The 18,545-nt window shown below is 35.0% G+C and overlaps 1 protein-coding gene across 25 annotated transcripts in view; it reads left to right on the top strand.

Annotated features, from left to right (window-relative positions):
- Positions 1–18,545, top strand: part of Msp300 (Muscle-specific protein 300 kDa) — a 278,320-nt gene that overhangs the window by 165,493 nt on the left and 94,282 nt on the right. For all 25 annotated transcript variants that reach the window (XR_012409763.1, XR_012409762.1, XM_073964864.1 and 22 more), the window contains one exon: positions 13,215–13,366. Coding sequence is in view for 21 of the 25 variants with exons in the window: in XM_073964864.1 (XP_073820965.1) it covers positions 13,215–13,366 (152 nt within the window). In the remaining 4 variants the exon portion in view is untranslated. The remainder of the gene's footprint in view (positions 1–13,214; positions 13,367–18,545) is intronic.

Here is an 18,545-nt window from a genome sequence, read left to right as displayed (position 1 = left end):
ATTCTAATTAAGAATAATGAAAAGTGGTTCTAAAGCTATAATGGACATCGACATTCGTGAGCATAGGGAAGACGAATATATATATTAGGGTTATAAATTTTCGACATTTTTCTCTAAAATGATTTCCTGTAGCACGGATGAATGAACTTTTGCCTATTAATCAATAAACTAACGCTATTTCCATTGAAATATAAAAAAGGTCACACACAAATTGACTTAAATTTTTTTTGAAAAAATTTATGAAATTAGTGCAAAAATTATTGTTTCCTGCTGTAAGAATGAATAAACCTCAGTCTAATAATAAGGTTCTTTTCATTTAGATATTAAAAAAGGTCATGCAAAAACAACTTTGAAAACATTTTTAATTTTTTTTTGTTAAAAGATATTTTTTGAAAAGCGTTTACGAAATTTTTATGATTCTTAGAATTAAACAAAATTAATGAGAAATAAATGTTTGTTAGTTTAGTTAGGCGGTCCGAACCCTTATATAATAAATATTATGGCGATCGGTTAACGTTAACCCGTGCCACCTGAGCGATGTTTGTTTCCATAGTAATTTGTATGGGACCAAAGGTGAATTTTCACTAAAATGCTCTATAGGCCGCATTTATGTACCAATCGCTTGATCAGTTTATTGTTGTGGCTAAAAAACGAATTCTACAAAAATTTAGGAAAATCGGGCCAGATTTTGATAATATTCTAATATGCATATATGTCCACATATAGGAAATTGGACCCTATAATATAGGTAATATTAAAATCCGAGCCGATTTTCACAAATTTTTGTAGGGTTCGTGAACTGGTAAAATTTTTTCATCGATTAGAAAATAATTGTTGCCTGTACACAGTGGATCCACCCACCCATTGGCCAAATATAAAAAAATGAATCTATAAATTTTGGTACAACATCTGGCAACTAATACAGCTATGATATGGACCTTTTTAAAAGTATATTAATTTTTGTTTCATTCGACCGCGATCTTCTTAAGAATGGCGTCAAAAGTAGGAACATTTGACTAATATTTTTTGTTGAGAGTACAACCTCTATTTTAAGTGCAAGTAAATATATTCAAAATATCGCGAAACTAATACGTATAGCAAAATATTATAGTGGATTTTGAAGGAGGAGGTAATAGCTTAATTTTCATTAAAAAATAGTGTTTTAGCCTGTTGTGGAATTCTAGTAAGCTGAATTTTTTCTTAGTGTATTTTGTAATGCCAATTCGATGATATAACTTAACTTGACATAAGGTTTTAGTAATTATGCCCACCAGTGCCCAACTCGGAAATAATTTTTCAAAGTAGGTCTGAGTGGTTTAGGATTATTCAGTATTAAAATCAGCTGCCATCTAGTGCCAGACTATAAATGGTGGACCGCTGACTAAAGCTGCCCTAGAATAGGGTTCCTGTGGATGTATTAGCGTATAACTCTATTATCTGACCACGTACATTAACATAATTGGCACCAGGATGAACGCTATAAGATCTATATTAACATTTTTTACCAATTTTCAGACAAAAATTTTGATTTTTTAATCCGCTATATTGGTTGGATTTTTTGTTGTTTTGGAGATTGTTTTGTTTCCCCAAGCCTATTTTTGCATCATAAGGTAATCGGAACCTTTGTTCATGTCATTCATAAAACAATTCTTACCGTATACACCCTCATATTAGAAACATTACGGGGTACTTCCAAGGCTAAGAATAATGGAAAAACACCTCTCTTCAAAAATGTATTGATTTTGGCTAGGTATGTAATTTATATACGTCAAATATTCCGAACGATAACCCCTGCTTATAACATAGAGTTCGATTTGTTACACTATGCAACACTGAAAATGCAAACAACTTCTAGTATGCATTTTTTGAAAGTACATATTTAGACTACAAAAACCCTATTAGGGTTTTATCCTGTCAGATCCAGTTCGGATTTTATGGCCTCATCTAAACCGGGCTAAATCTACACTTTTTTGCATTAATCAGGCCTTTATCTCAGAAACGAATAGGAATTTGGCCTTGCTGTCTTTAGCAATATTGTAGCCCTAAACTAGTAAAACTCATCTTTTGAAAAAACCACATAAGAAAAACTCCATCTAGGGTATCATAATCTATAAAATAAAAAAAAATTTTACATAATTGCTGAAATTCTGGTTAGTATCGGCTAAACTATTGGGAGTTGAACCAAGTAACCTTTTGCAAAAACCTTCCAAATAAAGTTCTAAACAATACTTCTGAACATTCTGAAACTCTAAAATGCTTATTTCATGTTGTTTCAGCGGTACTTTGGATCATATCTTTTACAACACGTATTTCAAACACAGTTCACACCAAGAGTTTATTCTCGCATTTCGGATTTAACTACATTATTGACATTTTTTTTAAAACGTCGTTTAAATATGTACTGAAAACAACGGCATGGAGGCATTTTACAACAATGACATTCCAGGGAATATTTCTCCAAAAGAAAATATTCAGAAAACATTAACGGTTTTGGAGATACGGTGCAAAATGTATAAAAAATGTGGAATTTTTGCATATATTTTGAAATTTGAGGCAATAAATGTAGTTTTTCGAGTTCATTATTTCTCCAAATATTTTATTCTTGTCCTTATCTACAAATTTGCTTCAGAGGTCATTGGTTTCAGAGATATAGCCCGAATTTCTTTAAAAACTCAATATTTAACTATGTTTATATGGGGCCATAAAATCCGAGCTGGATCTGACACAACAAAACCCAACTAGGGTTTCTTGTCGTTTGAGTCTGTACTTTCAAAAAATCCTCAGTTCGAATTGTTTGCACAAGATCACCTTAAAACCAGTAGGAAAAGACTAAAGTCGGGCAGGGCCGACTATGTAATACCCTACACCAGTCGAAATATGTAAAAATGGAATAATTAGTATACATCCCAATACGCAAATTGGAGCCGTATTTGGGGAAAATCGTTAAAATACCTAAAATCGGGAGGTACCGTTATATGGAGGCTACAAAAAACATGGACCTATCTTAACAATTTTAAGTGGCGAAATTTCGTGGCCAGTGGGAACCACATATGTAAAATTTCAGCTTGTTCAAGCAAAAAATGTGGCTAAGATCCCTAAAATACCTTAAATCGGGAGGTATCGTTATATGGGGACTATACCGAACCGTGGACCTATCTTGACAATTTTTAGTGGAGCAATTTCGCGGCCATTGGGAACCTCAAATGTAAAATTTCAGCTTGTTTGGGCAACAAATGCGGCTAAGATCCTTAAAATACCTTAAATCGGGAGGTACCGTTATATGGGGGCTATACCAAAACTTGGACCGATTCTTCGAACTTGATCTTCCGACGGCTAAAAAAATGGTATTCCCCAATTTTCAGCGAAATCGGTCAACAAATGCGACCTGTATGTTGCGAACGGACGGACGGACATGCATAAATCGACTCAGAAAGTGATTCTATGTATATCCCTAGAAGGAACTATGGGTCTATCTCGCTTCCTTTTGTATGTTACATACAAATGCACTAACACATAATACCCCTTACCACATAGTGGTGTAGGGTATAAAAATTACTCCTAGTGGTACAATGTTTTTCATGGGCCTGTTCATGCTTCACGACGTAGTGGTCCAAAAGCTTAAAAAATTCTACAATGAACAACAAAAATGATTTTTGGGTGTGATTGATTGAGGAGTGACTGATAGTGGTACAACCTTTGCCCAAACTTAAATGAAGTTCGAAGATATATTAAATCTGACAACAATTTCCGGTACCTACCTCACACAAGTTCAAAATTTTCGGTTAAGTGAAGATAAAGGATCGTTCGAAGACAGTTTTGGAATTTTCATTGAAGATAGTCCCTGTGATTACGTTGGCACGATAACTGTCAAAAGGAATAACTTCAAAAATTAGATCACGTTCCAAAATTAACTGTCTTCAATCCAGGTACCTCTTCAGAAAATTCAACGTTTTTGGAAAAGACGACTGCATTTATTTAGTGCTTTATTTTAATATTTTGTATTTCTGAACACTGGAATCCCGTGCGTATACCTGTTATAATTTAGAAATATTCTAATGCCGGGCATACACTATGGCAGGAGGAGGCATTGTGACTCACAAGAGAGCCCATTTGCTCTAAGTGAGCGTAAATTTGTTATCGCTCACAGCCTGTGTAGATGCTAACACGTTGTGAACAACAACAAATTTACGTTCATTGAGAGCACAAGAGACACCCAAAAATGTTCTCTGCCTCACTCTGCACTATGGGCATGCAGGACAGCATTTGTAATAGTATTAGTAAATTTTGATGTTGTTGTCAATGTATTTGGGAGTAGTTTTGGCAGGATTGAAATCAAAATAGTTTTGATTTTGTAAATGAACCCCTTTAAATCCGATGAATTTTGTTTATTTTCCAAGTAACCAACAAATACTTTTTGAAAACAACACATATTATTTGTGAGGAAATTAGAAATTAGGAAAACTTCAACCCAAAATCGAGTTCTGGAGGAAAATTCATAATTTTTGCAATATGGATTGAAGGAATGCCACACACTATTCAATCACACACTTACACAAGGGTTCATCGGTTGCTGCCCTGCATTCCCATTGTGTATGCCCGGCATAATAACAATCATACGCACTATGGTTCCAGCGTTAAGAAATACAAATATTTAACAATGTTGAAACATAAAAAATTTCAAAGCTCATCTACTTTTTAACCGATTTTGTTGTTTTTTTTCATTTTTGAAAGCTTACTTAATTTCCTTTTCAAAGATATTTTCTCAAAATAACTTCGTAAATTTAAAAATAACAATGTTTAATACTAAAAGTGTCAACAGTAAAAACTTATTTTGTTTTTATCACAAACCCTTTCCACACGACCCTCGTATTTATTATCAATTAAATTAAGTGAGTGCTTCCCCCGTAACCGGATTGGGTGTGTGTGTGTGCGTTTGAATGTTCCATTCAAGCTTTGATATCAAATGTTAACCATTCTCCGCGATAGTTTGAAAAAAAAATATTTACAATTTATTTTTAAATTCACTTCTTCTTTCGGTACGAATGTTTACGACGACGACCCCTGAAGCATGGGTACAATGTTTGACCGTGAACTTGATTGTTTTGTTGTGACTCTCTTAACGTTTTTGTTTTCTTTTGTTTTTGAGAGTGGAATTGTTAGTTTTTGTTATTTTTACAAATACGGCAGTGCTAAGATGCGCATGCGTTAGATGGAGACTTTGGGGTTGCCAGTTGAAATGTTTATTCATTCATTTTGGAGATATCTTTAAGGGACTACTGATGTAAATATCACTTGTTTTGAATTTTCTTTGCAAAATGACGACATCGTATTTATTCAAATTATTGTTTTATAAGTCGCTGCTTATCTAAAGCTTTATTTATCATTCATGTTTTGTTATAATGATTTATATTGTTATTGTTTTTTGTTTGTTATTTCTGGGTTTTAATGCGTTGATAAAAAACATTTTCGGTAGAATTTTTGCATATAACCAACACACACAAAGATTTTATCCGGTATTCTTTTGTGGTTAAATTTTCAATTTCAACTGGTTGTTTACACAAAACCCTAACGATATACATCAATTGGTGTGTTTTTGTAGCTACAAATGTCTGTCTGTCAATATGACTTCATATTGAAACTGATGACCGACCACAAGTTGATCGTGCTTCTCGTTTGTTCGTACAAAATACTCCAATATTTAACATTCCAAAGTATTTAGCTCACATTCGATAATGCAAAATAATTAATTGCATTTTTGTGTTGTCAATTTATCAAGAATTGTCGATTATTTTGTAAAAAAATAAATAAAAATGCATATTGCTTAAACATAAAAACATTAGACAACAATTTGACTGAAGGAGGCTTGTGGACTCCTAGTTGCCTGTATCGGCTTTCTTAGAAAATAGAGATACTATTCCTTTTGGGGTAGATTAATTATGCGAATTATAAATGATTGTTTTTCCTTTGCTTCGTTTGTTGAATCGTGTATTTTGATTATAATTGATCCAAAACTTTTCGTATTTTTTGCTAAGCCATATTCATTTTTCTCAAGTAGTTTTGAACCATATTGTAGCTATTATAATTTAACAAATTAGACTTTTATTCAGCATTTGTACCAACATACAGTGGTGGCCAATACATTTGCAACAAAATTGCACGTTTTAGAAAATATTATTTAAAACATTGTTTTGAATGTAAAATTAAATATGTTTTGCAATTATTTATAGTTCATTGCTTCAAATATAAGAAAATAAAATGTTATAATTTAAAAAAATATGAAAATACATAGCACGCCTTAAATGGTCAAAACATATGCAACTGCACCAAATCCGATGCAAAAATCTTCAATATTTTGTCAAATATAATTTTTTGTATAATTCAAACCATTGGTTTTTTTGGAATATTAAAAGTGAATAAAATGTTGAAACTGATATCAGTCATGCATACTTCTTCGGGGGAGTGGCTGGTCGTACGGGAGAAGCATGGACATGGGTGCAAGGGTCATAAACTTCAAAAGTAATGGAAATTTCTTCACATTTCAGTTGTCAATTTAATCAAAAACAAAGTTTAGAGTGCATTTGAATCATTTATTAGCAAAAGTCAGAGGTCTGGATCTCGAAAAAAAAGGATCGTAGGGACTGGGTCCATATCAGAATGATCTATTGAAGTTATAACGAGTGGTATCATGTTTACTTCTGCATTCTAAAAACTAAAATTGTTGTATAACGTGGCGAAACTTTTTATATTCTTATATTTGAATCAATAATCAATAAATAATTGCAAAAAAAAATACTTAATTATACCCTCAGCCTTTAGCCTAGAAAGGGTATATACACTTTCATACGGGCAAAATGTGCCTCATCGAAATAATGGTTTTAGACCCCAAGTACGTTTGGACGAAATGTGTTTCAGACAATTTGGAGTCGATTGAGCAATGTCCGTCCGTATGCCTTTCTGTCTGTCTGGCTGGAGCGCACGATAACTCTCGAACGGATCAACCGATTCGATCCAAAATTTGGCTTTCGTAATATTTTGTCCAAACTTAGTTTAAGTTCGGAGATGGGTTATATCGGTCCACTCCTTTCGGTACCTCCCCCACAAAAGTTCGAAAATGTTCGGAAAATTTGTACGTACGATAACTCTTGAAGGGAGTAACCGATTTGGTCAATACTTTTCAAATCGTAAGTTCACTTTAAGACCTGCTCTCGAATCACTTTGATTTTTGTTGAAGCGATTTGCATTTGCTACCTCCATTACGACAGTAAACGTTTTTCAGGGTCAAGTCCATATTTCTTGGGAAAACAGCCGGAAAGGTGGAAAAATCCCTATGTCACCATATGTGGCGGTCGGAGAGCACGATAACTCTCGAACTGTTTAACCGATTTGGCCCAACATTTGGTCTTCGTCATATTATATCCAAACTTACTTTCATGGGCTAATACCGGTCCACAACTTTCGGTACTTCCCCCCAATATTTAAAAAACTGTCACTAAAATGGTAGGACGATATCACTTGAATGGGGCAACCAATTTGGTCCAAACTTTGGATCTCTTAATATTTTGTCAAAATTTAGTTTAACATCTAAAATAGCCCATATCGGTCCTCCCTAAGGGTACCTCCCACACAAAAGTTCAACATTTGTGTCTTGGTGCAGTTAATTCCTAATCCACATTTGTGTCGGCAAGTTCAAATGTCCAAAAAGGTCAACCAAATTCTGAAGAGACCTTAAATCCAATCGACCTATCCGTAGGTGAAAGTTTCACTTCACATTGGCTGAGGGTATATATCTGTCGGTAGAGCCGACTGACACTTTTTTACTTGTTTTACTTTCAAAAAAATATTTTAAATAAAATTTCCTAAAACGTGAAATTTTGTTGCAAATGTATTGGCCACCACTGTAAATATGTGTGTATGTATTATTTACCTAAGCTACACAGTACCCATCACTCATAATGCTTGTTATTAACAATGTAAACAAAGCTCTTAAAGACATTGTCCACATTCTTGGCCTAAACTAATTTTTTATGCGGCATTATCGCTTATTCTGACTGAGCAATATTCCCTCACTCACAATTTCTATTACACAAATATCACATATTGCTTTTCTTATTGTTGTAGTTGTTGTCTTTAGCACTACAAAGTAAATATTGTTGTTATCATTATTATTTTTGTTATTTTTTATTCTTCATTATTTCGTTTCTTCGATGGTGTCATACTTTAAATAAAACGTTTCGTTCGTTTGGTCGTTTGGTTGATTCTCTCATTCAATTTTGCTTTTCTTTTTAAATTCCAATGGTGGTCATAAACAACAACAAACAAATGAACTGAACTGACAACTAGCTGGTGGTGGTATAGGAACAAATAATAAGAAAGAAACTTACAATGACAGCAACAGCAACAATGACAAAATGACAATAATAAATAATCACAAAAGTTGCTGATGGTGATGACAACATCATTGCGGTGGACTCTGTTGTCCTACCTCTAGGTAGTACGTTGTTCCTACGTACATCGATGTGGTGAACACACAACAATCTCATCAAATTCTTATTCAAACATGTATTGGCCTACCAGCCTCTTCCCACCCTGAACTCCCCTCACCAATATTGTCTTTTTCTCTCTCACAATTCCCCCCATTCTATTGAATTTAAATTGAGAGGTTTTGTTAATGTTAAGCTGAGCTTTTATAAAATTTGCTGTTGTTGTTAGTTTTTTTTTCAATTAAGTTGCTTTTTTGTATTTTTTTTTTTATAATTTTGTTTTTGTTATAAATGTGGCGCTGTTTTGGGCGGTGTTGATGGCGGCGAGCGATCAACGATCGCACTAAAATATACACACATTTTTACGTTGTTGACCTTCGAAAGTCTGGTCGAGAATATTTAGTAGTTTGCCAGAGTTTTGCTTTGTTGTTGTTGCTGCTGTTGTTTTTGTTAATGGTGGATCTTCTTGATGACATATTTGGATATAAATATTTGTGTACATGTTTGTATGAAAAACACGCCTAAAAATTGGTTAATTGTAAATGGGAAGCCTTTTTAAGTTATTGAAAACTTTTAACTATAAAACTCTACAATGAGATGAGTCATCTTCATCTGATCGCAGCGAAAAAACAAATGTTATCAATTAGAGTCTCAAAAGAAGTAAGGCATGTTTTGCCTCAATAATATGGATCTACTTCTGTAGTGAAGATTTATTAAGTTTATCACGTCATTTGTATCTCCTTGAAATAAATACCCAATAAATTCGCCTTAGCCGATTATCTTTGCCCGAAACCCCAAATTACAGAGTATATGGGAAAATGTATATCAAACTTAGATCAATTTTGAAAAAGGATAATATCAACTATATATTCGAGTGACATTGAATTTTTTAAGGAATGTAGTATATACGTTGCTGATTATAAAGGTATAATAATTATAGAAATGGACCTAGAAGTTTTCCAAAAGTACAGCATTAGCTAACAAGAGTTTTTTTTTTGTAACAGCGCAGCCGAATTGACTTTTCCCATACAAAACCATACAAAACCCATACAAAATATTGTGGTTCTAAGTGCAGTTTCTGGCAAGATTTCTGGTAGTTTTGAAAATTTTTAGTTCATGCGGTATAATTTTAATCTCAAGCAAGTCCATATTTCTAAAAAAACGAAATATGAACGAAATATGAACGAAATATGCACATCGTAGTATTTCTTCCAGGCATAGGTCAGGTTCAAACATGGTCTATGACGGTCCACACGAACGGTTACCTCCCACAAACAATTTCAAAATTTGTCGTAAAAGTGTAGTTCAAGGACATCGGGCGAAGGTTGAAATTTGTGCGCGGCAAGTCCATATTTCCTGAGAATAATGCACAAAAACCCTAAAAGACGCTACCGGCACCAACTAAAATGAGTGATGAACACGATTACTTGCGAATTGAATTTTCGATTCTTCTGATACTTTGTACATCGTAAAATATCATCCAAATGTACATCAAATTATAAGAAGGTTTATATTGGACAACACCTACGAAGTATCCGTACCACACAAAAATTCAAAATTTTCGCTTAAGTGCAGTTTCAGGTTTGTTTGAGAATCGTTTTCAAATTTTTACCGAAGCTGCATATTGCGGTCCAGTTCATAGCGGTATAATGCTTTTCCTGGGCAAGTCAATGCTTCCTGACAAAGTGATCCAAAAGCTTTAAAAAATCCTACGGTGACCAACCTTTGCACATAGTAATATTTCTCTCAAACTTAAATGAAGTTCGAAGATACATATATTATATCGAGTAATTCGTTCCCTTACCACTTTCAAAAAAGTTCCAAATTTTCGCTTAAATGGAGTTTAAGGGTTTTTTGGAATTTCCAATGAAGGTAGTTTTTAGGATTCTGACAGTTAATTTCTTTAATTTTACCAGGCTTCTGGTGCCACCGTCGTGTAATTGTGTGCTCACCGCCTTCCACACTGAATGCTCAGGTTTGATTCCAGATCAGACAAGATAACAAAAATGCTCCTCAGCGTAACGTTGGCGACATTTTCTCAGTATTCCAGCCATGTAAAACATATATACAAGTGGTGTCTTGAAATCAGAGCTCGCTCGAATTAAAGCAGAAAGTGAGATTCTCTCGAATTCCAATGAGAGTACTTCTGCGAGTAGAAAAGAGAATAGAAGCGCATATGCTTCGCACTTGTTCGAGTGGAAATTAAATTAATTCTTCTGAATTCTCGAATTAACTCTTATAGTAAAGTCTTACTCTATTTAGAACATTTTGACTTCCACGCTTATTTTTAACAAAGGGTACTCGCGAGCTTGCTTAGCTGGCCCATTACAGAACCATAGACCGAACTAAGAAATGATCTCCAATTCTCTCTGTTTAGTGCTTCGCTTTCTGGAATACCGCGCCTTGTCATCTCTTCATTCAGTTGTTTCCGTCATATATTCTTCTGCGTGCACCCCCATGCGGCCAGAATTTATACGCCTTTTTAGCAGGTTCATCATCGCTTATTCTTATGATATGGCCTAGTACTCGCGAGCATTTCCACATAAAACGAAAGAGTGATGGGTAAACTTCTCGTAAAACTCGTACTCTTCGTGTACTACCACTCGCGAATTTTTGTGATTAAAATCGAGTAAATCGTAGTTCTGCTTAAAACACCCCGTTCTGACTCGGCAATAAAAGTAGGACATTAATGAACTAATACACAGAAAAAATTTTTAGCCATTTGATCAAAAAATTCAAAAATTTATCGATTTTCCGGCGATAAAAAAATTGTCATATTGACAAAATTCGATAAAATTATTTGACCACAAAATAAAAATATAACTGATAAAATATGTCATATATTGACAAAAATATTTATCAAAATATTCCACATATTCCATTTTATTAGTTCAATATAAAAAATCGATAAATATTTTAGTCAATATGTGAAATATTTTATCAGTTGTATTTTTACTTTGTGATCAAATAATTTTATCGAATTTCGTCACTATGATAATTTTTTTTATCGCCAGATTTTTTTTTCTGTGTATGAATCGGGATGCGCTCATTGATTTGTGAGAGGTCTCCCTTGTCCATTCTTTGATGTTTGTTGGAACTAGTATTATTATTAAGTTCATGCTTCTTTAAATGAAGACCCAAGAGCTATAGAAAATCGTGCGGTATCCATTAAAAATCACTGGTTGGTACGATAACTATGGAAAGGAAGTAGATAGATCCGCTTTCAAAGTAGACTCTCCTTTCCATTTCTTCAGGTACTTTCTCACAAAAGCTCAACACTTTTGCGCTTTATTCCAAATAATTTTTTCAACAAAACGCCCTCATTTTTCGGAACGTTCAGATTAATGCCCCAAAAGTTTCTATATTTTTGTTGGTTGGAACGAAGAATGGTTCCTAAGAAGGCCACACAATTCTGAAAACACCTAAACACATAATTGTTGGGGAAACGATTTCGTTTGTGTGGCCGGTATCCGATAAGAGTCTCAATTCACACAGGCTGAGGGTATATCTCTGTCGGTAAAACTGACTGATACTTTTTTATTGGTTACAACGTCCGACAATTTTCAGGTCAATACCCTAGAAAAAGTTATAGAAGATGATGAAGATAAGGTTTGGTGGATTTCATGCGTCCAGAATTTATATTCTTTATGACAAGAGCTACAACTTTGCCTCCATGAGCAAATTAAAATTCTTCGCGGTTTAGAAGATATGCGCCTGCCAAAATGCTCACTTTTGATTTAATTTTTCAAGGATATTTTTAATGTCCTTTTTATCCTGCAATGCAATAATTTATAATTATTATATAAAGCCTATACTCTCCTCTTTGTACCATTGTACTCCATTTTGCCTATACTTTCAAACGTATATAGTCCGGTTCAAGTGTAATTTTGGCTGTCGGACAGTGTTATAATAGCTGATATATTGAGGATTTAATTCGTATGTATGGTGTTGGATCTGTCAGCTGTCGGGGCGTTTATATGTTCTAATCGGGAAACATACAATAATCTGTTATAGTCGCAATTTTTGTAAAAGGCTTAGGTTTTTGGAACTTTAAGCAAGGCCTCTGATCTTATAATCTTATGTTGGCCATATTAGGGCGAATATATTTTTATTTCCGATATATTTAATTGGTTCATAATTTATTTCATTTATTAATTATTTAATTTAAATATGTATTAAAAACTCAAACGAATCCCTTCGCATAGGATTTCACAGGAAAAGCCTGTTAATATAAGCCTTGAATTGTTTGCAGAGATGTTAGTTGGTCTTACCAGGGGGACTGGTGATTAGATTTTAGTAAAATATAGCGATTTCATTGACATGATTTGTTGTTAAGACAGGTACACCCTATCCTAATATATACCAAAAAATCTGCCTCAGATTGGTGTGATCTAGCTGTACTGCGGTGCTTTGTTCATGTGTACATAATTAGCTTTAATTTAATAAAATTATGCAAATCGAATTTGTGGTTCTAAATTGTTTTTGTTTATTTTACTATTCATGAAAATTCAATAGAAAATATTCTTAGTAAGCAACTGGTTTCAAAAACAAAACAAAAAATAACGTCAAAATCCCTTTCACAACAAACACAGCAAAGAAACTGTCTTTGCGGTGGTATTGAAAGGTGTATGCTATCAATTTATGATATCAGCATTTGAAATTAATGACGATTTCAATTTCTTAGATAACATTTTAATTTTGTTTTTTTCAATTTTTTTTTTTTTTTGTAAACAGGAAATACTCAGCGAATCGGAAGAACTTAAATCATCACATAAAGATATTGAGGCGCTCTCAAAATCAATCGTCACATTCCTTGGGGAAGTACACAAACCCTCGGCGGAGGCCCTGCAGGCCAAATTGGATAACTTAGTGAAGCAGCAACAAGAGTGAGTACCAAAAAAAAACGAAAATATTCTATTTATAGTTTTGTTGTATGTAATTGTTGATTGTTGATAATAATGGGAAAATACAACAATTAAAACATGGTAAACAATGAACAAAACCCTCAACGAGTCAATGACAATTGGTTATCAACAATGCCTGTCTGGTTCTGCCTGGTTATTTGGTTGGTTGAAATTCTGTGTGGCGTTGTAACTTTATTGCTGATTTTATGATTATTGTTATTCTTAACTGGGCATAGAATTTTTTTGTTTTTGTATAGGTACGGCAAATAGTTTACATTCTGTTCTTACACCTATTTACAAGCCTTACGGATTGCTGATTTTTGTCTATTTGCCGGAAATCGATATTTGCCAATTGCCATATAATGAAGTTCCGTTAGAGCTTGAAACGTTTGTGTTCAGTTTTTACATTGTTTCATCATGTTGGCGATTGGTTGGCAGTGTCATCACCAGCAGGTTGAGTAGTGTTTCGCTTCGATGGCTTGGTTGGGCCGACAGTTCAATGCCACTTCAATTGACCACTGCAATGGTCTAATTAAAAATAGACATTCTAGTACTTGAATTACCATCAAAGTTTGTGGTTGTACTCTTGGCTGAGTGACGGCTAGACATGGCGCTTCAGTTCATGTCATTTTATGTCGTCTACCAGCCAGACCGCCTTTCTCAAGCTAAAGCGACATTCAGTTACTTTCTGAAATTTCCGGATATTTTATTACTTTTTTTTATAATTTTTCTGGACCACATGTAATGTGTAACTTGAACACATGTGTGCGGTTTTAGCCATTTAAAAGCATTTTATTATTTTATTTTTCTCCACAAACTCATATGTCATATTTCTTTATTCGGTTGTTCGTCGTAATGACTGACTTGCTTGTCGTTTTTAGGTTTTTATTTTCTTTTACACATTTACGCTGAAAAATCATTGCTCATCGTCATTGTCATTGCTGTTAATTTTCTTTAGGTTTTCGTTACCTTTTTTCTTCTCTCTCGGTTTTTAATTGCATTTTCTGATTTGAAATGTTGTTGAAAACAAATGCGGCCAAAGAAACCAGGCGCGAATGCTTTTCAACGACAAAGTTTTTGGCTTTGTTTTTGAGATTTATTTAAAAGCGTTGGATTGCTTGTGTTTTACCGTTTTTTTGTGGTAATAGCGCACAGCAATGTTTATGCGCCAGTGTCTGGCATAATAAGGCCATACAGATCAAATGTAATGAAATGAAAGGGTTTTGCGAAGAAGGTTGATGAGATTTTGAAGGATCTAAATTGTAGATTGTGAGGTCCAATTCACACTCATATGTCCCCACAACTTTTCTTTTTTTTTTTACTTTTAGCAAATTTGTAGCCACGGACAAACATAAAATAAATGAAAAACAGCATCGTTATCTAATGTGCTAAGTACTTCCCAGCAAAAAACTCGTAAAAACTCGACCTACCAATCCGTTAAGGAAATAAGTCGTGATTTTTGGCCACTAAAAGTCATAACTAGGTACTTATTCTTCGACTCTTAGTGTCTAAAAATAACTATTTATTTTTGGTGACATAATGTTAAAATAATGAATTAGTAGGTTGGTTTGTAATGTATTTTTTGCTAGATACAGTTGGAGAAAATGGACCCCTGGGGACCTATATTCAAACAACAAATATCAACATTTTCAAAATCTAGTCACTCCCAAGTATGTACCTCTTTGGGAATGAAGAATATTCCATTCATCTTTAAAAAAAGTTTTTTTCCTGTTAATATGTTTCTTTCTGGAAAAAGATCAGTTTTGTGTGTTTGTGTGTGCATAAAAAAATAAAAAACAACAACAACTTTTATTGCAAGTCATTAAGACTATCACCGTTATAATGTGTTTTCTCTTCCCTTCTTAATGCATCCAATGGCTGTGCGTCTGTGCACTCACAATGGCTGTTGTTAATATCACTCAAAAAAAAAAAAAAATAATAATAATAAAAAATTATAAGCCGGAAATATTATCATTTACTTTAGCTTGGCAACGGATCAGTGATCTTCAGCTACTGCATCTTAATAGCTTTTAACACATTAAAATAATTAAATACAGTCGTAATATTAAAGTTAGTTGTGATTTCGATTAAAATGTTTCTTGTGTTTCGCTCCAAATCCAATGAATTTCACATCTCGATTTGCTTTCATGAGAAAAATTTAAATAGCTTCATTCTGAAATGCTATGTCAAGTTAGAGAGAAGTGCCAAATAAGAACATCAGACTTATTTCACTTAAACACAAGGGAAGTGAGTCTATGCTGCATCTTTGAGTTTTCAGTGTTAGTTCTTGGAGACTTAATCCCCAACAGACATTTTTACATATAAAGGGATGTGTGCAGTTTAATTCTAGCTCAATGACCTACATTTATGACCAGGTCCGAACGGCGTGTCCAACGGCACCACTTCTTGAGAAGTTTTACACAGATGAAACTACTCAGGAAACGTAAGCCAACATTACGATGAGTGTTTATTTTGCCAGTATTGGAAAATAAGAAGTTATCAAGCTTGGAAATCTAACCGCACATTTATTAAGGTCAAATTCCATTTCAGAAAATTTGTGATCGACTTAGCCATGGCCATCCAGTTGTTTGACTGGCTGTTGAGGAATTATATATCTCGAAAATATTTGAATCGGTCGATATGGCGGTTCGTATTCTAGCGGTATATTTTTTTTCATAAAAAGGTCCAATCTTCCTTACATAATGATCCAACTGTTCAAAAATCCAACTGTCACAAACAAAAATGGCTCGGGCGCACAATAACCTCCTGAATCCATCTTTCGTCTTGGTTCAAATTTTGTATACAGTAATATTGGTTCAAAACTAAGATAAAGTTCGAAAGTGGGTAAAATTCCCTCGGATACCACCCCAACAAAAGTTCAACAATAATGAATTAAAATCCAATCCAATATAGTTTTTATATTTAACACTTCCCGAGATATGGACTACGAAATTTCCTACTATAGAATTTTTGTAAAAAATAATAATAAAATAGGAGCTGTTAGACATGTCAGTCGAAACGAATCAACGGAGGTTCGCATCTCTGGTATTGAGTATTGAGGGTTTGTTACATTCATAGGCTGATGGAAATAGGAAAATAGGAAAATTTGGCTGATTCTTTTTTGATTACTTTTTTAGTCAATTTCTTCAATGATCGATTCAGGAACTAGAAACCTTTCAGTTATTTTTAAATAATTTACGTACTTACTTAGCTGGGCCATTACGCAACATTTGTTCTATAGGCCGAACTAAGAAAATATCTCCAATTCTCTCTATTTGTTGCTTCGCACTCTGGAATACCGCGCCTTTTCATCTCTTCATCCACTTGTTTGCGCCATCTATTCCTTGGCCTGTCAATTCTGCGTACTCCGCCAAGCGGTTCGTATTTATACGCCTTTTTAGCGGGTTTATCTTCCCCTATTCTTATGATATGGCCTAGCCAACGCAATCGCTGCATCTTAATACGTTTAACTATATTGTTGTCGTTGTATAGCAGATACAGCTCGTGGTTCATGCGACGTCGATATTCACTGTCTACGCAGATTGGTCCGTAGATCTTTCGAAGAATTTTTCTCTCCAACACACCAAGCACTGCCATGTCTGCTTGCGCAAGTACCCAGGCTTCGTAGTCACACATCAGCACGGGTAGTATCAGTGTTTTGTAGAGCGTTATTTTTGTTTGACGAGATGTGGCTTTGTTTTTAAACTGCTTACTTAAACCAAAGTAGCATCTGTTGGCCAATACAATTCTTCTTATTATTTCACAACTGATGTCGTTTGTTGTGTTTACGGAGGTGCCGAGGTAGACGAAGTCTTTTACTACCTTAAAATTATAGGAACCAACTTCCACAGTTGGTCCGAGCTGAATGGACGCATTGCGCGTCGACACCATCAACTTGGTCTCCTCGCCGTTTACCGCCAGACCCACTTTAGCAGATTCTCCTTCGACCTTCATAAAGGTATCAGTTACTTCTTTTACTGATCGTCCCATGATGTCTATATCATCAGCATAAGCAAGTAACATGTGGCTATTGGTGTAGACTGTGCCACTTCTTTTGACGTTTGCCTCTCGTATAACCTTTTTCAGCAGGATGTTGAAGAGGTCACACGAAAGGCTGTCTCCTTGTCTGAAACCTCTTTTGGTACAAAACTCTTCGGAGATGTTCTTTCCTATTTTAACTGAGGATCTCGTGTCAGTTAAAGTCATTTTACAAAGCCGGATGAGCTTTGGGGAGATACCAAATTCAGACATGGCTTTTAGTACCTTTGAACGCAGCGGGCTGTCGAAGGCTGCTTTATAATCGACAAAAAGTTGGTAGGTGTCGATCTGCATCTCTTGGGTCTTCTCCAGGATTTGCCGAAGGGTAAATATCTGGTCAATGGTGGACTTGCCAGGTCTAAAGCCACATTGGTATGGTCCAATTATCTCGTTGACCATTGGCTTTAGTTGTTCGCACAATATCCCTGTCACGATCTTGTAGGCAATTGGGAGTAGACTTATGCTCCTATAATTAGAGCATACAGTCTTATCTCCTTTCTTGTGGACGGGGCACAGGATACTCAGGTTCCCATCGTCGGGTACGCGTTCTTCCTGCCAGATGGAGCTAACTAGTTGATGCATACACCTTAACAGCGTGTCGCCTCCGGTTTTAAACAGCTCGGCTGGTAGGCCATCAGCTCCTGCTGCGTTATTATTCTTCAGCCGGTTTATTGCTGTCTACTCATCTTGGCCGGGTGGTATACATTCAATACCATCTTTTCGGACTTCATTCTGGTTCCTGTACATCTCGATTTTTTCACACTCCCGCTTTTCCATCTCCCTCTTTTTCCTGCGGAAAAGACGTTTCTCCTCTCTCCTTTTCTCCCGATATCTTTTTCGTGCGCTACACGTTGCTACGGATTGTAAAGTAGCTCTATATGCCGCATTTTTCACTTTGGTAGCAGCACGACACTCCTGATCATACCATGGATTCCTTGGTAGAGGTCTCTGGTATCCAAGTATGGATTTTGCGGCTGTTTGCATGGAGTGGGCAATGCTTTGCCATTGCGCTGATATGTTATCCCGATGAGGAGTGCTTTGATTAAGCAATTGGGATAGTTGAGTGGAATATGCTGTGGCTATCTGTTGTGATTGCAGCTTACCGATGTTTAACTTTCGTGTT

Source organism: Musca autumnalis, unplaced genomic scaffold (genome assembly GCF_047663935.1).
Source record: "Musca autumnalis isolate F117 unplaced genomic scaffold, ASM4766393v1 scaffold_2, whole genome shotgun sequence".
NCBI classification, from domain to species: Eukaryota; Metazoa; Arthropoda; class Insecta; order Diptera; family Muscidae; genus Musca; species Musca autumnalis.
Note: the sequence above shows the minus strand (reverse complement) of the source record. Positions and strands in the feature narration are given on the sequence as shown.